The 24,241-nt window shown below is 45.1% G+C and overlaps 1 protein-coding gene across 2 annotated transcripts; it reads right to left on the bottom strand.

Annotated features, from left to right (window-relative positions):
- Positions 1-3,934: 3,934 nt before the first annotated feature.
- On the bottom strand, positions 3,935-17,844 carry Spatc1l (spermatogenesis and centriole associated 1 like). 2 transcript variants are annotated; one of them, XM_036167004.1, is made up of 4 exons: positions 17,546-17,844; positions 14,613-14,960; positions 4,731-4,882; positions 3,935-4,470 (listed from the first exon to the last, which is right to left on the bottom strand). In XM_036167004.1, exons 1-4 carry the CDS (start codon positions 17,745-17,747, stop codon positions 4,144-4,146), a joined length of 1,029 nt encoding a protein of 342 aa, XP_036022897.1. In that variant the 5' UTR covers positions 17,748-17,844; the 3' UTR covers positions 3,935-4,143. The 2 variants fall into 2 exon arrangements, with proteins under 2 accessions (XP_036022897.1, XP_036022898.1); XM_036167005.1 differs by lacking the exon at positions 3,935-4,470 and having other exon boundaries at positions 4,739-4,882; positions 14,677-14,960; positions 17,546-17,747.
- Positions 17,845-24,241: the final 6,397 nt, after the last annotated feature.

Genomic DNA, 24,241 nt, shown 5'->3' with positions numbered 1-24,241 from the left:
CCTCTGCCTCTGCCTCTGCCTCTGCCTCTGCCTCTGCCTCCTGAGTGTTGGGATTAAAGGCATAAGAATATTTGTTCTTGCAGAGGACCCAGGTTCAATTCCCAGCACCCACATGGCAGCTTACAACCAACTGTAACTCCAGTTCCAGGAGACCTGACACCCTCTTCTGACCTTTGTGGGCACTGGTACACATATGGTCCTCAAATGTACATGCAGACAAAATATCCATACACATAAAATAAATCTAAAAAAATAAAAAGATAATTCCCCACAGACATGGCCATAGACCAGTCGGACCTGGGTAATCACTCAATTTAGATTCTCTGTTCACAGAAGACTCTAGGTTGCATCAGATCAATAATAAAAATCAATCAGCACGATGTATATGTTGTGTTAGTATGTGTGCAGTGTGAATGTGTAAGCATGAATGTGTGGGCACTGGGATGAGTGTTCCTGTACAGATGTTATACAGATGTTAATGTTTGCATCTACATGGGTGTTGTCTATCTATATATTCAGGTATTTGTATATGAGTGAATGTTGGTATGAGCATGTATAGCTGGTGTGTGTGTGTGTGTGTGTGTGTGTGTGTGTGTGTGTGTGTGTGTGTGTGTTGGTATATGTATAGATATGAGCATACATGTGTGCATGTTGATGTTGCATGTACATGTGGCTGTTGGGGGGCAGGTGTAGGTGTGAGTGTACACATGGTAATTGGTGTGAGAGTGGCGGGTGATGCTGTTGCATATGATTTGCTATGTGGTATGTGCTCCCAGGGGCAGGCAGGTGAAGAAAGCCCAGGTTTTCCTCACCACTGATTCTGGAGTCAAAACTTCTTAAAGTTTACAGCCCCAACTGCATGAGAATGGTAAGCTCCAGCTCACACCTCCAACTCCAGATTCCTTCTTTGCAATTCTTAATTATAGGTAGAGACTGGTATGTCCCTTCTGCAGGGGGTCCACAGACCTTATTACAGTCCTGGACACACATGAATATCCCTGTCCTAGATGCCTTCCATTCCCATATATTTCACAAAGATGCCCCCATGTCCCACAAAGCCTTTGGGGGTAGCAGAGTGCTAAGATACATCACCTCACAGCACTGCTGGGCCTGGATGAAGTGATGCACTGGGTCTTGGAGACTCGATCTCCCCTGTGGCCATCTGGAGAGACTGAAAGAGTACTGAAGAGACCCCAAAGCTAGAACAACCAGACATGAGGTGCTGGGCTCCGACACCGATGCAGAGCAGAAATCCAGGAGTCTACAAATAAATGACCAATTGCCAATGCAGAAGTATCCCAAATCATTCATGCAGGCATTGGCCCTGGGCAGGTAGAGCATGACTCCACCCCTCCAACGTGGGCTCTAGCCACAGGAAACCAGTCCCAACCTGTATCCATCCCCAGGGGACTCAGCCAAATTATACCACTGTCAAAACTTGCCTGAACCACACATACACATCTCCACCACTGTCCTATCTCCTCCCACACAGGAACATCTTCAAGCCTTCTAAACAGCATACCAGATACTGCAATCTGAGAGGGCCTCTGTCGAGGCACTGAGCCCTAATCTTTTGGTATCCTCCCAATCCTGGGCCCACCATGTGCACCATGTTGTGGACACACAACAGCCTGGGACCACTCAGAGGTGAGCTCAAGAGCTTGGGGACACCATGATCCTCTGGGTTTGGGTTTGGAATGTCCTCCAAAGGTCTCCTTGATGAAAGCTTGGTTCTGACGACAGCAATGTTAGGAGAAAGGGCTTTGGGGGCATGATTGGATCATGAGGTCTCTGATCTCTTAGATGGATTCAGTCATTGATGAGTTCATATTGAATGGACTACTGGGAGCTGGTAGAAACTGTAGGAGGCGGGGGCCTGGCTAGAAGAGGTCGATTCCTGGGAGTTTGCCCCCGAAAAGGGTGCAACTTGTCTCATACCCATGTTATCTCTTTGCTTCCCAGACACCGAAATGAGCAGCTTTGTTCCACCATGCACCCGCTGCCCTGATATTTTGCTCCATCATAGGCCTGGAAACAATGGAGCCAGCCAAGCATGGCCCAAAACCTCTGGAATGTGAGCTAAATAAATCTCCCCTCACTAAAGTGATTTTCTCAGGTGTCTCAGCACAGTGATGGGAAGTTGACTAACACTCAGAGTCAAGTCCAAGAGCCCAGTTCTTCCAATCCAGAAGCCCAGGGTCCACGTCACTCGTTCCTCCCACTCCCCAGGGCTACTTTTGAGTCCGTGCTCTTATTTTCTATGTTTACTCTTTTATAAAACCACGACATCTTGGGTGCCTTACTATTTGGAAAAACCAACCTTTCCACTGTGAGCTAGCAAACTCCCGGTGTATAAATATGCCTTTGTTGTGTAAAACAACCAACTCAAAGCCCACTTCTTCATTTAACTCTCCCCAAGCCAAGGGTCCCTGACCTCCAAACTCCACAGGGCAAGGCACCTGGTCAGTACAGACACCCTCCTCTATCCTAGCCTATGGCAGTTGAACTCTCTACCCCCATACTTGTTCCTACTCACCTACCCTGCCTCATCCATTCCTTCTCAAAGAGGCCACCACAGGCCCTCATTCCTTGGAAGCATCCTGACCATCCCCTATCTAGCCCGGCACAGCAGCAGGATATACTTCCTATTGGGATTGTGAGCGGCACACACAACTCTCTCTCCATGTCTGCCAGCCTGCTGTATCAAATTAAACAAGCCCCGGTATACTCACCTTTACTCCTTACCTCAGGCTGTGGGAAACATCCAGTTGCTGACTTCAAGGAGAAGTGGCTGGGGCCGAACTGGCTAAGACAACAGATGTGGCTACAGACCTGTGCTCTGACAGCTCCTCATGCAGGTTTTTTTTTTTTTTTTTTGGATATGGTCATGCTCACTGCCTTGCTTTAATCACCCTAAAGGTTGACTCCAAAAGGGGCAAGCTGAGGACACCACCACTGAGCCAGAGCCAAGGGCTTTGGCAACTCCAGGTGGCTAGACCCTCCCCTGGTATCAGGCTTGACCTCTTCCCTCACCAAGACCCAGCACTCCCTTCAATCGACAGATATCTCAGAATTGAACACACATACCGAGCAGAGTGGGGGTCTCTTGAGGGTGTCACTCAATATTCTGGCTCCAACAATTTAGTGAGCAAGACAAAAGCCATACCCTCAAAACTCAGAGGCGAGCACGGGGACCAGCTGGGGGTGGCTACCTGCACGGCCTGAACCACCTCTGCTCTCAAACCTGCCAAGAGACACACCACTCCAGGTCTTTGTATCTGGATCCTTAGCCCTAGCCCCACTGATTCACCGAGGGTCCATCTGTTGGCTGCAGGGATGAATCTACCGACTAGAGGGCAGTGTACGAGCACACGGGGGTACCTGTGGGGTGGGAACTGATGTGAAGTCACAGCTGCCTTGCTGCTCCGGCCAATGTCCGAGAACATCGTAGGCCTCCTGGGTCCCAAGTACTAAACCCCATCAGCACTCAGTGGCTCTTTCCCTGTACTGCTGTTCCTTTCTTAATTCCTGTATCACGGAGCTTATTCTGGGTCCAGTCCATGGTCAGTCACACAGGCCAAACACAGACTTAACACACACTGATGTCATAGACCAAAGTCCCTAACTTGGATTGCAGAGCCTTCCATTCTGATAGGCTCTGCAGGTTCCACAACCATTTCGCCTCCAGCTCTGCATTTGGGGGCAGGGGAGGGGAGACCCAAACTAGAAGAGGACTTGCTGGTCCTTTCAAGGGAGAAACTGAGGCCTTCGAGGATGCTGTGCTACCTCTGAGGGAAGGCAGCGGGCCACAGTCCTTGAGTGAAGGGTCCTGGCATCAGCCCAGTCCCGGGTTCTCTTCATAAACACTGATCCACAGCTCTTGCAGGCCAGCAGAGACCAAGACATCTCACCACGCCCTCAAAGAGCCAAAGATAAGGCAAACAAATAAATAAGCTTTTAATAAGCCAACAGGTGCCCAGCCACTGTGAGCGGCCCGAGTAGCTAGGTGCCCAGGGCAAGCGCAGGCGTGGAGGAGGCTTCTCCCCACTGTGGCTGGGCAGACAGCTTTCCATGCGGGAGGACGCGGGTGGTCCCCGGATTTGGAACAAACACGTTTATTGCAGGAAGGGTGAGGCGAATGGCTCACCAGGCGAATAGTGGCTTGCTGTCTTCCTTGGAGAGTTCACACAGACAGTTCAGCAGTAACAGGGAGTCACCCAGGAACTTGGGCGGCACAATGTCAATGACTAGCTTGCGCAGCGCAGCTGGGCTGCTGTGCAGCGGGTTGGCCCGCAAGTCTGGACGCTGCTTCAGGATGCCGTAGGTGTTGATGAGAAACTCACTAAACACCGGGTGCACTTCGCGGCTGTAGCCCAGCTTCTCCAGGCGCGCTGTCAAAGTCAGATAGCGATGCGTCAGCTCACGCAGCTTCTTCTCATCCACAGAGCCGTCTAGGGACTTGATAGATGTCTGAGGACGCAGAGTAGTGGGAGACAAGGCACTGGGTCAGAAAAGTCTCTGACCCTAGTGGAGGTAGATGGGACAGGGCAGACTTGGAGGCTTAGCGGGGAAATGGAGACCCTAGCCCCCTTTCAGCACTGCAGAAGGATGAGCCAGCCCTTCAGGGTCTTCACTTGGACCCAAGAGGAGTCAGGGGTCTTCAAGAACTTGCCAGCACTAGGATGTACTCCCAGTACCAGCCCTGACCTGGGGCAACAAAGACGGTGTACCTGCTTGATCTTCTCAGGGATGTTGGATACTGTGAAGCCATAGAGGCGGGTCACCCCCGGAAACACATAGGCCAGGATACGCCGGTCAAGCTGGAACGCGATCTCCCCGACGATGCGACCATCCTTCTCCGCACCCGCAAAACTCTGGATTTCTGGATGAGATAGGTGCCATCCTGACCATTTCAAAGTACCAAGGTACCTTTGTTCCCCCACGGCCAGAGTAAATAAAAATCTTCAAAAAGCTAAGATGTAGCCTGGCGGGTGGTGGCACACGCCTTTAATCCCAGCACTTGGGAGGTAGGGCCAGGCGGATCTCTGTGAGTTTGAGGCCAGCCTGAGCTACCAAGTGAGTTCCAGTAAAAGGCGCAAAGCTACACAGAGAAACCCTGTCTGGAAAAACAAAACAAAAAGCTAAGATGTTTGGAGCTGGAGAGGGAGGGCTCTCGCTCTCTCTCTCTCTCTCTCTCTCTCTCTCTCTCTCTCTCCTCTCTGCATGTTTTCCCTGGGACCTGAGCACACTGTTCCATTCTCTGTCTGTCGGAAATGCCAAAAGACAGGTGAACGCAAAGGAGACAGTGAGGTCCCTGGGGAGGATAGCACCCAGGTCTATCCAGGTGGAGTGGGGCTCTCTACTGTTGTTCTCAGAGGCTAGTCTGCCACCCCACCCACTCAGCCTTCTCTGAGGACTGCAAGACCGTCACAGCCTGACTCTGGAAAGGGCCAGCTCCTTCTGGTCCACAGCACTGCACTCAAAGACTGGCTGATGTCTAAAGTTCAGTATCAACCCGACCTTGCCCATGTCTATGGAGAGGATAATGTACTGACAGAAGGTTCTCTTCTCGGGACACTTGAATCAAAAAAAAAACAAAAACAAAAAAAAATAAACCCTCTGCCTACAGCAGCCTGTGTCATAGAAATCATTATTAAACATGCAGTATATACCAACATCCTTTCAAAACCTTATACTCTTCAAAAAATGAACCTCTTCTGAATTTGAGAGCAAAGACCTGTTGTTGGTGTGGAAAATGCTCCAGTTATCTACAGGGCGCATGTTGACCTGTCTCTCTGAGGGGGTAAGCTCTGTGATCGCTCTCAGTTCAACCCTACATTACAGAGCACAAGACAGCAGAACAGGTAACGTCACCTAGGGAAACATCCCACCACACCTCCCATATGCTGCTCTCCTGAGCTGCACACATCCATCCTGACAGAAGACATAGGACAGCATGCTCACACCGAGGCACTTTCCAGACAAGACCTGTGATACGAACCCTGACAAGATGTCAGTTTGGTGAGGTCCTGGGGGTCTGACCCAAAAGCTGAAACAGTGCATGAATACATGGCTGAGGAAGCCCAGGCCCTGTGCTCACTGCAGTACCTCAACATCCATACTCAAGACACTGATAACCACACAGAGAAGTGGGCCCTGGACCCTGCTGCTGGTGCCTTGTGACTTTGAGCATTGTTGATATGTCCACATCAGCCTGAGACCCAGAATAACTGCTGTTATTGGAATGAAGGGGCAGGCCCAGAGCTAGCTCTGCCTATGACCTTGGTCAAGCAGTTATCAATCAGGTACCAGGCCCTAAGCCAGGGCCTGTGATACACATTGACCAGGACAATACTGTGCTGAAAAGCATGTACCCCTGTGAAATACCAGTTACTCTGGTTAAGTCAAATAACCAGAAAGAAGCTTAGCTAGACAGGGAAACAGGAATCCCAACCTGGGCTCACAGAATAGGGGACAGGGGAGATGACAAGCCTGCCCACTGCCCTATATAGCAGGGTACTTGGAAGTAGGTTCAGCTAGTACCTCCCTTGCAAGACCAGCCTCTCCCAAAATCAAATACCCTATGCGTTTCCTACATGTGCTCTGTGAAACACTGTCACTGCAGAGAGACCAAGGACGCAAAGCCTGGCCTCCTGCAGAGACTCCCAGGCAGTAGGAGTCAACAACTTTGGGTTCATGGTACCTGCAGAACATACTCTCCCCAACCTGTTCTGGTTATGAAAACAGCCAGAGGGCATAGAGCAGTAGAGAGAGTGAACTTTGCCATTCTCTGTGACCCTGGCTCGGTCTAGTCAGAGGGAGAGAGTGACACTCACACTCATGACAGGGAATGTCCTTCCTTCCAAGCATGGCAGACTGGCAAGGAGCCAGGCCAACAACACACCCTGTTTTTATTTCTTAACTCTGGAATAGCTGATTGATCCACATGAGAATCCTTTGAGGGAACCTCAGAATCCAGTACAACCGAGGCTGGGTCACATGATTCCTCAGCAGATTAAAAATCCATTATCAGAACGTAATTCACACACTATAAGCCTTGCCTCTTTAAAGCAGCCAATTCTGTGGTCACTACTACATACAGAGCCATACAGCCATCACCACTCCCTCTTTCAGAAGTTTACATGACCTCCCAAAGCAAACGCACCCTGTACTATTAACCCCTTTTCCCTCTCCAGTCCCTCCAAGTACCACTCTGACTTAGGGATTTACCTAAGACGGGTGTGTCACATAGATGGCACTACACAGGGGGCATCTTTTCATGTCCGACATCGTCCATTGGCATAATGTTTTCAAGGTCCATTCTTGTAGCACACCAGTGCTTTGTATTCCTTTTGGTGGTTGGATAATATCCCATCATATAAATAAGCTACATCTTATTTACCTGCTTCTCAGTTGATGGGTGTTTGTGTTGTTTCCCTTTGGGCTATTGTGACTGAGGCTGCTATGGACACTTGTGTGAAAGTGTCTATGTGAACAGATGTTCCAGTTCTCTGGGTAAATACCTGGGAATGGGATTCCTGGGTCTTAAGGTTTATGACCTTTTGAGGACCTTGGTGTCGGCCCTATTTTGCATTTCCATCAGTGCTCAAAGAACCTTCCCCCCGTCTCGCCCCATCTTATACCATTGTTGCCCATTTGTGTTACAGCAGATGGGGACAGAACACGGATCTCCTTGTGAGCATGGCCAATGATGCATATTGGCCAGTTAGAGACCTTCTTTGAAGAATTATCAGCCCAAGTCCTTTGTTCATTTTTTAAAAACAGAGTCTTGCTGTGCAGTCCGAGCTGAGCTAAAGCTAGAGATTCTTAAGTCTCCATTTCCTAAGTCAGTGGTTCTCAATCTGTGAGTCACAACTCCTTTGGGATTGAACTGTCCTTTCACAGGGTCATATATCAGATACCCTGCATATCAAATATTTACAATATGATTCATAACAGTAGCAAAATTAAAGTTATGAAATAGCAACGAAGTAATTTTATGGTTGGAGTTACCATGACATGAGGAACTGTATTAAAGGGCCACAGCATTAGGAAGGGTGAGACCCACCATCCTAAGTGATAACAGTACAGAAGTGTGCCACCACACCTGTAGCCTTGTCCATTTTTAATTGGATTGATTGTTTGGCTTCTTACTATTGGATGCAAGGGGTTTTCATTATTTTGTTTTTTAGGGATTTTTTTCAAGACAAGGTCTTAGTCTGTAGCCCAGGCTGGCCTAGAAATCACTATGTAGCCCAGGCTACCTTGGAACTCAAGGCAATCCTCCAGCCTATGACCTGGGATTATAAAAGTGAGCCACCTCATCCTGCAAGGGTTCTTATACATTCCAGAACTATTCCCATACCAATACATTATTTACTAAGATTTTCTACAGTGGCTTTTCAATTTTTGATGTTCCTTAAAGCACAAGAGGTTTTCATTCAGAAAAAGAGTTCAATTTATATATTTTTCATGGTTGCATAAGTTTTGGGGGGCATACCTAAAAATCCATGGTCAAATCTAAGGAAAAGAAGACTGAACCCTGTGTCTAAGTTTTGTGGGTTTTGGAATTCTTAGATCTCTTAGGTATTTTCATATGCTTTGAGCTTATTTTTGCATATGATGTGAGGTACGGCCAAGCTTTACATTTTGCATATACATGCCCATGTGTTGAAGACTGTCCTTTCTCCACTGGAATGTCTTAGCAATGTTATAACATCAAACTTGAAATGCATGACCTTGTAGCTGGGCTCACCATTCTTTCCCATTGGTAGCTATGTCTACCCTTATGGTAAGTCTTGATTACTGTAGCATTTTAGTAAATTTTAAATTAGAAAGTGTGAATCCTCTACTTTATTCACTTTTTTAAAAGTTGTTTTACCTTTCCTGGATCCCTTTTATTGCAATATAAATATAAGGTTCTGCTTATCTTTTCATAAAGAAACTAGCTAGAATTGATGAGTTGCAATGATCTATTGGTTATTATTGATATTGGCTACTAAACAATATTAAGTCTTCTAATCCACGAATGCAACTGTTTTTAGTTATTTAAAGCTGTATGCCTTTCAATGTGTTTGTTTCTTGGTCACTTTGTACAGTTGCAGAAGTTTAAAAACAAATAAAACAGGAATTGGGAACTGAGCTGGAAGCTTCCTCCCTGCTGGCTAGCTTTTACAGTGCTAGAAGGTGACATGCAGGTGGCTGGGGGACAAAAGTCACCAACTCTCTTACCTGGCAGTGGAATGCTACATTGCCGACCTGACCTGACAAGCAGGATGTGTCCATTGATGCGATAGTGGCATGATTTCTGTAGGAGTAACCAACCACTTTCTGATTGGATTTGAGGCCTGCTCCACAGGTGGGAATTCATGCCCAGTGCTGTAAACCTGGCCCCAGAAAGGAACTTACTATTGCTGTTTCCCTAAGTGGATGTGCTGTCAAACTTCCCACTACACGTTTATGTTTATACCCAGGGACTAGCGCTACTTTCCACGTTGGTCAGAGAAGCTTCTCTCTGCAGTGGGCAGCGGTTAATGAAGAGACTCATAACTGGTCAAAGTGCTGAGAAAAAGTTACCATTGCATGTTCAACCCAAAATGCACATCTTTATCACTCCCCAGCCCCAAAGCTCAGGGAACATAGCCAAGGAAGGGGAGGGAAGAATCTATGAACCAGAGGATGGAAGAGCATTATGAAATGCTGTCTTCTGAACAAGGCATGGCCATGCACTCAAGAATTCACAACAGCTGAGCTTGCTGCTTGCCTAAGACTGCCTAATACTGAGAACATCAACGTTCTAAAATGGATGGGGAAGGGGTCCTAGCTAAGGAGCTGCTGACAGTTATTGGCAGCTGAAGAAGGGGAATTATCTTTTCTTCAGTGGTGTAGCCACTTGTAAGTTACCCATGCTCCAGTAACTAACCCTACTCATCTTCATGCAAGCAACCATCACTAAACTCAGTGGGTCATCCAAAGAAAAGACACAGAAGTAAGAGGAGACTATATTAGGGAAAAGACAGGATCCAGAGGGAGTGGGAAGGGGTTAAAAAAAGATGTAGATATTATCAGAATACATTAATATATGTATAAAATTGTCCAAGAACATATTTTTTTAAATCCAGGAATTAAAACTGACAAGACAAAAAAGTTCCCAGGCCCAGTCAGGCGGTCCATGTAATGTCAACATTTAAGAAGTAGAGGCAGGAGGACTGATGTGAATTTGAGACTATCCAATGAAAACCTGTCTCAAACAAGCAAACATACAAACATGCATATATAGGGTGGATGGGCACATGGAGAGGCAGAGTGCATACATACCCTTCCATATTAATGCATATCTCTCCTCTCTCTGTATCTCTCTCTCTCTCTCTCTCTCTCTCTCTCTCTCTCTCTCTCTCTCTCTCTGTTTGTATGCATGTGCACCTGCAGATACTTGTTCACATATGTGTATGCATGTGGAGGTCAGATGAGTTGGACACCAGTATCATCTTCTATCACTCTCTTCCTTAATTTTTGAAGCAGGGTCTCTCACTTAACGGGAAGCTCACCAATTGGCTAAAATGGACAGCCAGCAAGCTTCAGAGATTTGCCTGCCTCCACTTCCAGTGCTACAGTTATATAGACATGCCATAGTGTTCAGTCTTTACATAGATGATCGAAATGCAAACTCAGGACTTCATTCTCACACAGCAGGCACTTTATCAATGGAGCCATGTTCCCAGCCCCTGCATTTCTCCTGTTGGGTCTCTCTCTCCTCTGCACCCCGCCCCCAAGCATTAATTAAGCAGATGAAACATTCCACCCAAGAAGTTCTGGGACTCATTCCTAGACCAACCTAGAATTTCCAAGATCTGCCTGTACATCAAAGAAAAAAGTCAATACAACTGACGTATTTCTAGGTAAAGTTATCAGGAAAGAATAAAATACAAAAATAGCTAGGATCAAAAGTTAGAAAAGGCACCATTCTAATGACACTTAGGGAGATAATAAGAAAATATTAGGAGTAGCTTTACACACACAAAAAAAAATACAAGCTACTAAATCTCATGCAAAAATAGATACCTATAGAATATACTTATTCAATAAAATGGCATTTGGAGAGGTGGCACAGCAGTTCTTCACACTTGTTCCTCCTGCAGAGGGACTTGGTTCAGTTCCCAGCACCCACATGGTGGTTTGGTTGTGATCCTTAACTCTAGATCCAGGGAATCGTATTCCCTCTTCTGGCTGCACGGGCACTGTACATGTACGTAGTACACACAGATACATGCAGGCAAAACATGAACATGCATAAAACAAAATTAAACAAATCTTTTTTTTAAGATTCTTGCAAATAAATTTCAAAGCCAAGTTGGTTTCAGTGGTGAATTCTGACAAACACATAAGAAATAAATAAGAGCTGGGCAGTGGTGGCACACGCCTTTAATCCCAGTACTCCAGAGGCAGAGGCAGGTGGGTCTCTGAGTTCGAGGCCAGCCTGGTCTACAGAGTGAGTTCCAGGACAGCCAGGACTACACAGAGAAACCTTGTCTTGAAAAAAACAAGGGGGAAAAAAAGAAAGAAAGAAAGAAGACAAACATGACATAAATTCCTCCAACTAAATAAGAAGACTGTCACACTGTCTATCTCATTCCTTAGGACCAACAATTTACACCGTTACAAGAAAATTGAAGAATGTCATCTCACATGAATAGCACACATTCTGAACAAAAATTTTAGCAAGCAGAATTCAACTAGGTGAAAAAGTAAAATGTATCATCATCAAGTAAGATTTATCTTAGAAATGCAAGGTTAGATTAATATTAAAAAAATTAGTATGATTTACCATAGGCTACAATATGAATGGGATTCTCCAAAAGTCCATATGTAAAGGTTTGGCTTCAGGGTAGCAGCACCATGGGCCCTTCAAGAAGTGGAGCTGGTGTAGGTCCTTACTTAGCTCCCTGAGAGTGTGCCCTCACATAGCCCAGTGGGACTTAAGCCCTCTACCTCTTCTCTCTACTTCTTGCCTGTGCCTCCCTCGCCAGAATCACAAGTCCAGGAGATGACTTGATCTTCTTAAACTTGAGTCTCCCAAACCATGAGCCAAAACAAACCTCTCTTTACTTTCTAAGTAGCTTGTTTCTAGTGTTTCATCACAGTGATGAAAAGTTAAAATATCTTATTAACATATCACAAAAATATCCATCTCAATAGATGTTTAAAAAGTATTGAACAAAATTTTAACTTCTGTTGGTGATAAATCAGCAAACTAGAAACCAAAGGGAATTTTTTTCAGCCTGGCAAGAGGCATCTACAAAAACCTTAACTGGTGTCAAACTCCATAGTTAACACATGAAAGTTTCCCCTAACTAGAAAAAGAACAAAGATGTCACTGTCATCAATCCCACTCCACACTGGTTTAGAGACCTTGCCGGTGTAATAGGATAAGAAAAAGAAATTAAAGACATAAGTTAGAAATAAAACAGTGAGCTTGTCTTCCTTCACAAATGACATAATTGGGCAGGGATATATAGTTCAGCAGTAAATAGGGTGATTGCCTAGCAGGCTGGGGGCCCTGGGTTCAGTCCTGTACTGCAAAAAAACAAAGCAAAACAAAACAAAACACCAGAAGGAATCTGTCAAAACAGTTACTAGTTTGGTAAGCTTTTAGGGCACAAACTGTATTCATCAGTGTTCTCCAGAGCAATAGAACCATCAGGACTGTGTGTGTGTGCGTGTGCATATGCGTGTGCATGTGTGTGTGCGTGTGCGTGTGTGTGTGTGTGTGTGTGTGTGTGTGTGTGTGTGTGTAGGGATCTACTATAATGGATTTGAATGATTATAAAATCCCACAGATCTTGAGAGCTTCAGTTGGCAAATGGCAAAGCCAGAAGAACTGATGATGTACACAAAATTCCTGCCCAAAGACTAGAGTCATAGAGACCAGAAAGAACTGATATTTACAATCCAGGTCTGAAAGCAGAATTCTCGGGGGATGTTTTCAGGCCTTCAATTTATTCAAAGACTACACACATTGAGGATGGAGATTCATTTTTTCCAGTCTACCAATTTAAATATTAATCTCATAAAAAAAAATCTTTACTAGCATACCCAGAATAATGGATGACTAAATGACTAGGTGCCCTAGCCCAGAGAGGCTGACCTATGACACATAAATTAACTATTGCAGAGGTCAATATACAGGTATATAGTAACTATATAGAGGAATATATAAGGACATTTTCATGTGTAAGAAATATAAAATGTTGTTAATAAAATTTATGGCCAGAACATGATGGTGCATGCCCTAAATCCCAGCACTTGGGATGCAGAGGTAGGTAGATCTCTATAAGGTCAGCTGGTATATATAGTGAGGTCCAGGACAGGTGGAGCTACATAGAAAGACTCTGTCTCAAAAATAAACAAATAAATAAATAGCATATACATACCTCAATAAATATAAATATACAGTGTTCGTTTAAAAATTCAAGTGGCCAGCCCTGAAATCATATAGATACAAGTAAAATTATACAGAATGAGCAGGTTGTGCTTATATATTTAGGCATACACACACAGACACATACACACATGTAGCAATAACTAAAGCAAAAGAAGCCATCGTGAATTTGAGAGAAGGTGTATGTGGGAGGAGTTGGAGAGAAGAAAGAGGAAGGGAAAATCATACAATTACATTTTAATTTTAAAAATTATTAAAATAAAGAAATAAAAACTAAAATATGTCAATTTCTCAAAGGTGCCATTTGTCAAAAAGTCAATATATTTGGCCTAGGGATCCAAAATCATTCCAGTCAAGATTGCATCAGACTTTCTCTTGTAAAAATGGCCAATCTGATTCTCAAGTGAATACAGAGACATGAAGGAGCTAGAACAGCCAAGACAACTTGATTAATGGTTTTACACAAAGCCATAAACATCTAGTCTAAGGGGATCTGCACAAATGGATGTATTAAGCCACATAACAGTACAAAAACAGACTCGCATGCAGGATGAGGATCAGTTTTTGATAAGATGCTGGGGTAGTTCCGTGGGGAAGAGCCATCTTTTCAAGTGTTGGTGTTAGGTGTAGCTACTACATGCAAGCCTCATACCACAGACAAAAACCAAAAACAAACAAACAAACAAAACCTTGTAACTAGTGAGAGACCTAAATCCAAAACCTAAAGCTAGAATTATAAAACATCCAAAAGAATAAAGAGAATCTATAACCTTGGGATTAACAAATACTTCCTAAATCAGACACAGAAAGTACAAACTACAAACAAACAAACAAACAAAAACAAAAAAAACCCAGAAAGTTCAACTTGACTATGACAATTGTTTCATCCCTTCCCCAATGAAACAGTAAACAGTGGAAAACATGCAGACTGGGTGGTGATACCTAGGAAACATAAACCCCAAAAAGGACTTATATCCAGAATCACATGAACAGATTTTGCAACTAAATATGAAGACAAGCGACTCAATTATTTCCAAAAGGCCAGGACAGATGTAACCTTGGACCCTGGCCCTCCCTGGTTCTCTTCCCTGCTCTTCACCACTGGCGAAGCTAGCTACAACCAAGTCTCCTAAACATGGGTTTCCCCACCCAGGGCCACCTGTGTGTACCATACCATTGAGGTAATAGGTCCGCCTGCTCCTATCCCCAGTGGGCAGGTTACTCTCCGAGAAGCACACCTTCTTAGGCCGCACCATTTCCCTGGTCTCAAGCAGGGTTTTGTCAGCCAGGGGATCCTGCAAGGGACCCAGGAGTGGGGACAGCTTCCGGTCGACAAGTCGTGTTTGTAGTTCTGGTGGACTAAGGAAGGCCTTGAAAGGCACCTGGGAGGTGGATGCACAGCCTGGGGAGGCCTCATCCTCACTGGAGAGCGGGGCGTGTGAGCATAACAGGTCCTCTAGGGAAGATGTTTGTAGCTGAGAGGCTGTATCAGGGACACTGGCAAACCTTCCAAAATCTGGACCTGTGGTGGAGAAGAAAAGAACAATAAATCAGACTGGACGTGCTCAGACATGCTTGGAAGCACAGAGAGATGTGGATGAAAGCTATCACTCCCGACCCAGAGCTCTGGTCCCTCCTTAGCACTTCTGATGACGGAGGGAGCCCCTGTCCCAATAACTCAACAGTAAGCATGTGGGCTTTGATGTGCTCACAACCACACTGACTGGAGTGATGCCTAAAAACGTGCTTTTTAAACTCATCACAAATGGTATCATCCTGTAAGTCTTTCTGCAACATAAACTTTTCACATTTATCCATATCCAGCCACTTGTGAAGCCCCTGGTTCCTCTGTTCCCTTGCTTACATGCATGCCCAGTGACTTTTCATCCCTTTTCATCATAAAAGCAAAGCTGTGGTTAGGGTGGTGGCTCGGTGGTAGGGCATTTGCTTAGCTGGGCTAGGCTCTGGATTCAAAGCTCAGTACTTGAAAAACAAACAAACAAACAAATAGCAAAGCTGTGGTCAGCCTCTCTGGATGCGCCTCCTTGCTCTCAGTGAACCTGTCTACAGTCACTCGTGAGCTCAGGGGTGTGCATTTTGACTACCCTTGTCTTCCACAGGTCTCAGGAATCTGTTCTTTGACTTGGGAAGTTCTTATCTACCCAGGGCTTGTTCTTTTAGCAAGCAAGCAAGTGTACTTGAAAAGGTGTTTTTAAAAGCCTATCAAAAGCCTTATCTTAAAATGTACACACGCAGGAACCAACTGCTATGCCCCTAAAGTGTTTGTTTTCTAAGAAAAAAAGTTAAAACAACAACTTGCCAGCAAGATGCTACACCTCCTGTCTGCCCATGGGTCTTACAGACCAGACACTCTTCAAAGCACCAATAAGCCTTATGTACAGCTGTCCACCACTAGAAATGTTAACAGGAGAGCTTCTCTTGGAAATTGATGTAAATATGGCTCAGTAAGAAGCAGAAAACCAAAGTGGGTCAATAAACAAAACTACAAATTCTTAGAAAAGGGTCTCTTCAACACACAGTTCTGGGAAACTGCGTTCCACATGTGAAAGTACAAAACTAGACCCCTCTCAATACCCTTGGGACCCCATCAGGTAGCATGAAGTTTGTCAGTCTCAGATGGCAGTCAGCAAAATGAGACACAGGGGCTCGTATCTCTACAGCCACCACAACACATGGTGTCACAAATTTCACACATTTGCTGCAGGATGTCACATGTGACCCGGCTACATGAGCACAGTCCCTCCAACAAATGTTCTGTTTTCTTGGCCATTTGGCAGCAACACTGTCTCCATCCCTAACTCTAGCTCCCTATGAGGGTCCCCTATATATCCAAGCTCCCTCTTCAAGGTTCCTCTTGGGCCTCAGTGATGGAGATGTGGTGAAGGACTCCTCTAATCCTCTAGGTTTTGTGCCTACCAGACCCCAGTGGGCTACAAGACGCCTTTTCAGTAATGGCTGGGCTCAGAGGACAGAGTCAGACATCCAAAGTGTACTCTAAGAAGTCACTAGACTAAACATATGTCCTCAAAATCTCCCTTTCGACACGTTCATAGCTGACCTCAAGACACCTCATAGGAGTAGGCTACAGTCTGGCCATCTCCACAGTTTACCATCAGGCTGTTTGTATCCTTAAGGACTAGGTGAGTTGGAACATCTCTCTAGCCTCCCATTCTGGCCAGGTGGTATAAATGGCAATCACTTCCTTAAGGAAGCTGAGCCTACTGGATCACTAGAGTTCTCAGGCATCAGTGATGGGAGGGGCCTCTGTCCACTGCCCACCATTCCAACCAAAGTCCCAGGTCCCATCTGCCAAACACACCCTAAACCTCACTACTGTGTTTGAAAAGAGAAATTTTTTTTTTTTTTACCAAACCTTTAAAAACACAACCAACTACTTTTTGCAAAAATTGATCACCAGCCCCACACATGCTTTTTCCCCCTCTCTCTGAAAAAACAAAAACAAAAACAAAAACAAAAACAAAAACAAAAACAAAAAAAACCACCAAAACCAAAACCACAGGTTTGAGCTGATACTATTTGGTGAACAGATGGTAGTACCACAGTCTTTGCCACCCACTCACATCCAAGAATTGATAGCAGGATCTCCCTCTGGGGTGGGAGCTGCATCTCCCTCCTGGAGGCAGGTTCAATCAAGTGACTCTTTCAACCCATGGCAAATGAATGGATGAGGCCCAGCTTAGCTCGATCAATAGGCACACTTGCCCCACTACAAGACAAGACCAGCTGCTTCAAAGCAGAGAAAGAAAAACACAGAGCAGGATAAAGCTGCCCAGCCAAGCCCAACAAAATGGAAATGACATCAGCAGGCCTAGAGTCATGTGATCACACCCTGCCTGTCTTAATCCAGGTGGCAGTATTTTGAGACATTACCAACTGGCATATCCACCAGCTGACATGCCCACTCCACCATTCAGGTGTGGACTGAGTCTCTTAGAGAAAGGCTTTCCCTAGGATATTCTACACAACAGGCTACTTGGCCTAAGAAGTTGCAAGTTGCCCCATTAGCAGGCTTCTTGAACCCTTCATAGGTGGAGCTGCTCTGTCCAGGCAAGGCCTGCACCTCACCTCCATTCCCGGGGGAGCAGGCCTCAGGGTAGGTAGGGGCCTTGGGAAAGAGCAAGTCCCGGTTCCCTCGGCCACAGCTGTCCTGGCAACTCTCACTGAGCAGCCTCTTCAGCATCTGGTTCTCCTTCAGGAGGCGCACCTGCTTCTTCAGGTCTGCGTTCTCACTCATGAGCCTGTTCATCAGCTCACTGCCCTCTGCCATCGTGTCCTAAAGTGCTCACATGTGGGCCTGTGGCCCCATGGAGATGGAAATATGGAGCCCACGGACCCCACAGAAACAACCTAAGACCACGGAGTTCCACGCTGCCTGGTTCCACAGCCTTGTGATGTCGATACCCTTAAAGAGACAGCACCACAAGGCCAACACCCTTCTTTCTCTAGTCCTCAGCCACCTCCCCAGCAACTCTAGACCAACCTGAGCCTGGTGATACACACAGAAGCCAGATGCATACAGAGCATGTAGGCGAGTACCTCTAACCACAGAGGGATTGAGAGCATCGATAACATAGACGAGGTCCATGGACTGTGGAGGCAGGAGGATGACCTCCTAGAAGGCAGCCTAGACAGGAAGGAAAGCATGTACCAAGACCCCCAAGGCCAGACCTGACAGCACCTTCCAGAAGCAGCCAGAACAGGGCAGGGGAGGGCCATGCTGGCCACACTATGTGAAGTCCAATGGTGACTTGGCTGTCATCTGTGACTGCTCTTCCTATGACACGTGTCTACGAGGTTACCCTGTCATTTCCTGACTCCACAAGACCACAGGCCAGTGAGGTTCCCAGAACCTACAGAGTAAAGGACATACTGTTTTTGAGTCTCGCCCTTGGAACCTGTGCTTAAGAAAGAATAGGGCCGGGCGGTGGTGGCGCACGCCTTTAATCCCAGCACTCGGGAGGCAGAGGCAGGCGGATCTCTGTGAGTTCGAGGCCAGTCTGGGCTACCAAGTGAGTTCCAGGAAAGGTGCAAAGCTACACAGAGAAACCCTGTCTTGAAAAACCAAAAAGAAAAAAAAAAAGGAAAGAAAGAGAGAAAGAGAGAAAGAAAGAAAGAAAGAAAGAAAGAAAGAAAGAAAGAAAGAAAGAAAGAAAGAAAGAAAGAATAAGGTACTGAGAGCAGAGGAGATGACCAGCCTGGGGCACAGCCCCATGATTGCCCCACAGTCCCAGGGAGACTCTAGGGGAGCCCTGACAGGGCTGGGAGTGGAGGCTACTTACTGATCACATTATCATACTTCCCTCATGAAAAGGCTTAAGGCAGCACATCGGTGTCAGTCACACACCATGAGCACTGAGTGACTCCATGCCGACACTGAACGAAGTAGGGGTGGGGCCTGTGGACCGGTGATCTCGGCCTGGCAGTGCCACCGTGGTCAGTTAGTGCAGCTGTCTAGAAACTCACCTGGGTGGGCACCCTGCTTTTCCTACTGCATGAAGGGAGTGAGCTCTATTTCTGAATCAGAAGATCTTCCTGCCCTGGCCACTCAGACACCAATGTGACTCTTTGCTCGTTTTATTATTTTGTATTATTATTTCCTTCTCTACACCTACTCTGGCTTCTTTCAGTAGTTGTTAAATCCTTAGTCACTGCATGCTTTAGCCACATCCTACACAATTGATGTCATTTTAACTTTCATTCAGCCTGAATTTCTGTGCTCTCATCATTTTCTTCTAAAGGCTTTCTTTTTTTCCTTTTCTTTTTATTAAGAGATTTTCTATTCATTTTACATATCAACCACGGATCCCCCTGTCCTCCCTCCTCTCACCTCCCCAGCCTTCCCCCCAGCCCACCCCCCCATTCCCACCTCCTCCAAGGCAAGGTCTCCCCTGGGGAGTCAGCAGAGCCTGGTACATTTAGTTGAGGCAGGTCCAATCCCCTCCTCCCTGTACCAAGGCTGAGCAAAGTATCTCAGCGTAGTCACTAGGTTCTAAAAAGCCTGCTCATGCGCTAAGGACAGGTCCCGATCCCACTGCCTGGGGGCCCCCAAACAGTTCAAGCTAAACAACTGTCTCACTTATCCAAAGGGTCTGGTCCAGTACCATGGGGGTTCCTCAGCTATTGATCCACAGTTCATGCGTTTCCACTAGTTTGGCTAGTTGTCTCTGTACTTTATCCAATCATGGTCTCAATATCTCTTGCTCATATGATCCCTTGTGGTATCATATGAGGACACTTGCTCACCTATGTTCATAGCAGCTTTATTCATAAAAGTCAGAACTTGGAAACAACCTATATGCCCTCAACTGAAATGGATAAAGAAAATGTACATATACACAATGGAGAATTACTCAGTTGTTAAAAAACAATGACACCAGGAAATTCGCAGGCAAATGGATGGAACTAGAAAAGCTCATCCTGAGTGAGCTAACCCAGACCCAGAAAGACAAATATAGTATGTATTCACTTATAAGAAAACTCACAGCTGGGCGGTGGTGGTGCACACCTTTGATCCCAGCTCTCGGGAGGCAGAGCCAGGTGAATCTCTGTGAGTTCGAGGCCAGCCTGATCTACAGAGTGAGATCCAGGACAGGCACCAAAGCTACACGGAGAAACCCTGTCTCGAAAAACGAACGAACAAATAAATAAATAAGAATACTCACAGAATCAACTGGGCTCAAAGGAGCTCACAGAGCCTGAAACAACCAGGAAGCCTACATGGGACTAACCCAGGCTCTCTGAATATATGTGACAGTTGTGTAGCTTGGTCTTCTTGTGGGACTCCTAATAGTGAAGACAGGGGCTGTCTCAGACTCTTTTGCTCACCTTTGAGATCCTACTCTTAGTGGTGACACACCACATTCTGTTGATCTCCATGGAAGGCCTGCCCTTTTCTGAATAGAAACCGAGGAGGAGTGGATGGGGGAGGAGGCAGAGGGGAGGTAGGAGGAGGGGCTGGGAGGAGAGGAGGGCGGGGAAACTGCAGTTGGGACATAAAATAAATAAATAAACAAACAAACAAATAAATAAATATGTATATATACTATCTATTATCTTTATCCTTCACTCTGCCACAGAGCTGAAACCATGTAGTATGCAACCCTGATATACACATAAAGGTCCCCACATCTGCGTGTGTGTGTGTGTGTGTGTGTGTGTGTGTGTGTGTGTGTGTGTGTGTGTGTATGCGCGCGCGTGCCTAATGGAGATCAGAGGAGAACTTTGGGGAGTTGGTTCTCACCTTACACTTTGAGATAGTGACTGCTTCTGCTACAGTGCTGCATATTCAGGTTAGCTGGCTCAAGTTTCAGGGTGCTTGGTCCTCCTGCCTCCCATTTTGCTGTTAAGGGCACTGGGATTACAGACAGATGCTGTGGCATCTGGCTTTTTAACTGGGTTCTGGGGATAAAATTTAGGTGTCAGGCTTGTTTCTAGTAATTTTACCTTCTGAGCCATATCCCCAGTGCCAAAATCTTTTTTTTTTTTTATTTTATAAAAATAGAGTATCTCTAACAAAACTGAGAGAAATTTATAAACTTAATTATCAGTACCTTAAGAAAAAGCAGAGCTGGGCGGTGGTGGCACATGCCTGTAATCCCAGCACTCAGGAGGCAGAGCCAGGTGGATCTCTGTGAGTTTGAGGCCAGCCTGGTCTCTAAAGCAAGTTCCAGGAAAGGTGCAAAGCTACACAGAGAAGCCCTGTCTCGAAAAACCAAAAAAAAAAAAAAAAAAAAAAAAAAAAAAGAAAAGAAAGAAAGAAAAAGCAGAAACATTATGTTGTGCACAAACAGAAATTAAAGCCTATCCAAAAGACACTAGTTTTCTTGGGTACTGACATTGTTGGTACATGTGATCCTATGATTGGGTAGATACAAATCAAAGAACTGAGGGGGATGAGAAGAGACTATGAATCAGAGACTATGGTCACATCACCAAAGTCTACCTTCCCAAAGTCATAATCTAGAACTAGCCCTACACGAGTGATGTCAGTCAACCCTTTTCTTGCCTTCTTCTTTATCACAAGTTGTTTAGAAGTGTGCTGCTTAATTCCCAAATTTTGGGGGGGGGGCTGGGGTGGGCTCCAAATCCCTTTATTTCTCATTTAATTCCGTTGTGGTCAAAGAATATACTTTTCAACCTCTGAAGATCCTTCTCACGACGCAGTAGAGTGTTCATCTTGATGAATGAGGCAGAAGCCCTTGGATGTGTTAGTCTCCACTGATCAGGTGATGTATTCACAAAGGCCAATGAGCTTGCATTGGCTGACATTAGAATCTGTTCTTAACGGGTTGTCGGAGTTTCATTTCTGTTGATAAAAAACACTTTGACCAAAAGCAACTTATGAGAGGAAAGGTGTCACTTGGCTTAAAATCTCATGTCATTGTCCAAGAGGATTTATAATTTTAATGGATGTATGGACACACAGACAAAAAAAAAAAAGGAAGATTTGAATTCAAGCAATGCCACACTTTATTTATGTCACCACTACAGGTGTTCAAGTATAAAGAAAACCGACCTTGAGACTATGAAATTCCTGACTCATAAACAGTTATTTCTGCTTTAGCACATATGAGATAATTCATTGTTGTTAGTGCTCTTTTATTAAGGCAATTGTGTAAGTTCTAAAAGTAATGATAAATTGTCTCCCAAGACTGTGCACTTGTCTAGTCAGCCCTGTATGACCAGTCGCCCACCTCAGGGGCTATTTTTCTTTTGTGCTGGGACAGGTGGCTGGCCCTCCCTGTTTCCACCAACCAGAACCCCCTAGTTCAGGAGTAAGGGCTAAGCAGTTATTTCTTTTGAGTATTTTTTAGTTCTTAAATTTTATTGCTTGTATTTGATGATAGAGGTCAGTGACATTTCAGTTTCAAATGTCCTTACTGCTGAGAAGTGTAGATCCTAATGAAAATTACAGTCATAAGATAAATGAGTTTTTGGTTTTTTCCCTTTTTTTTCCAAGGAACTATGGTATTATTGGATCTACACATCATAAACATTCTTCTTTGTGGAAGTAGCATCATCCATGTACCTGGCACATTTACCAGCCTGGATCTCTCACTACTTGGTATTTTTTGCATTAGTTAAAACAGGAAGTCAGTAGCTCAGTCATAAAGGGAGGAGAAAACCTGCTGTTAGGTACATCTGAACTGAGTGCCAGACTCATCTGGGTCAAATTTGGGAAATATAGCCTCTGTATATAAAAATTAAAAGTCTACACGTAAAATTTAAGACAGCCAATAAATTTTTAAAAAATTAATTTATGAAGACCTTTTGTACAGATTTAAAAAAAGATTTTCATAGTGATCCATATGATCAAGAGCTAATAATTTCATTCTACTAGTGCTGCGGATTTGCCAGGTGATTTATTTCCTGGGTCAAGATGATTGCAGTTTCCTTCCTAGGACTTGCTAGATGCCAAAAGGTTATCCATTTGATCAGGTTGTTAGCCTTTTCCATTTTACTTCTTTTGAGAACCTTTAAATAAAAACATCTGAAACTTTAATAAATAGTAATTTATACTACAGATATAGAGTAGTAGTATCTTATAAAATAGAGATAAAATAAAGTTGAGATAAAAATAAATCAAGTTGAAAGCTGGGTGTAGTGGCACAAGCTTTTAATCCCAGTGCTTGGTAGGCAGGTGGATCTCTGTGAGTTTGAAGTTAGCCTGGTCTACAGCCAGAGCTACATAGTGAGCTCAAATAAATAATTAAAAAATAAAATAATAAATCAAGTCGACTATATATTACCATATAGTTGTATTTGTTGTGGTTGTAAATAGAGAATAAGAAAATAGCATCAGCAAAAATGTATTTAAACAAGAACAGAAAAAATACTTTGTGAGAGAGGAGTCTCCATGAAGTCCTTCAGCAGGGCATGGTAGCAAAGACTATAAGCCAATCCTCAGGAGATGGAGGCAGGACGGCCCTCCAGATTGGAGCCATTCTGGATTACGTAGTGAGTATCGTGTCATAATGAGTACCACATATAAAATCGTTTCATGAGGGAAAAAAGTATCAACATTTCCTACTAAAGAATCCCTCAAAAAAGAGTGTTGAGGTTCCCATCACAGCGAACACAGGAAATCTACTATGACTCCACAGGGCTTGCAGCACATTCTAAATGTGTTCCTTACAAGCTAAAACCTTCATTTCAAGGATCTTCAAGGGCTTCTTCTGGACCGTTATCTGGTGAGCCTGGGGAACTCTCTGAACTGGGACTGGTAATCCTGCACACCCCACACTGACAGCTCTAGAGCATGACTGGTCTGCAGGACAAAACAAAGTAAGAATGACACACTAGTCTAAAGCATGTGTTATCAGAAGTCTGTTTATTAAGGGAATTGGCCCTGTAAGTGTCAGTGTATTTTCTATAGTGACCTGGTCATGACTGGGAATTCCAAGGGACAGTCACTGCTGCTAGGGACAGACCTACTAACTAATTCACCATCTATCTGCTCTGCTGCTGGCAGAGGCTGAGAACTGTGCAGTTATAGCACAGGTTACAATGTAAGGGAGGGGAGCCCCAGGAGTCACAGCACAAGGTGACCGTGGTGGGAGCTGAACAGGCGGCAGAGGATATAAAGCCTCAGGGAATCTGCACCACGGCAGAAGGCAGGCCTAGAGGATCCTGGGCAGGCAAAGGTGATCAGATCTGTTGGTCTGAGGGAAGACCATGGGCCAGGGAGAGGTTGGAGTTACCACCAGTCCAGAATGTAAGAGAGGAAGGGAGCATTAGACTGAGAAGGCACCAGGCTGGACC

The sequence above is a fragment of the Onychomys torridus genome, chromosome 18 (genome assembly GCF_903995425.1).
Source record: "Onychomys torridus chromosome 18, mOncTor1.1, whole genome shotgun sequence".
NCBI classification, from domain to species: domain Eukaryota; kingdom Metazoa; phylum Chordata; class Mammalia; order Rodentia; family Cricetidae; genus Onychomys; species Onychomys torridus.
This window is presented reverse-complemented; position numbering and strand designations above follow the sequence as displayed.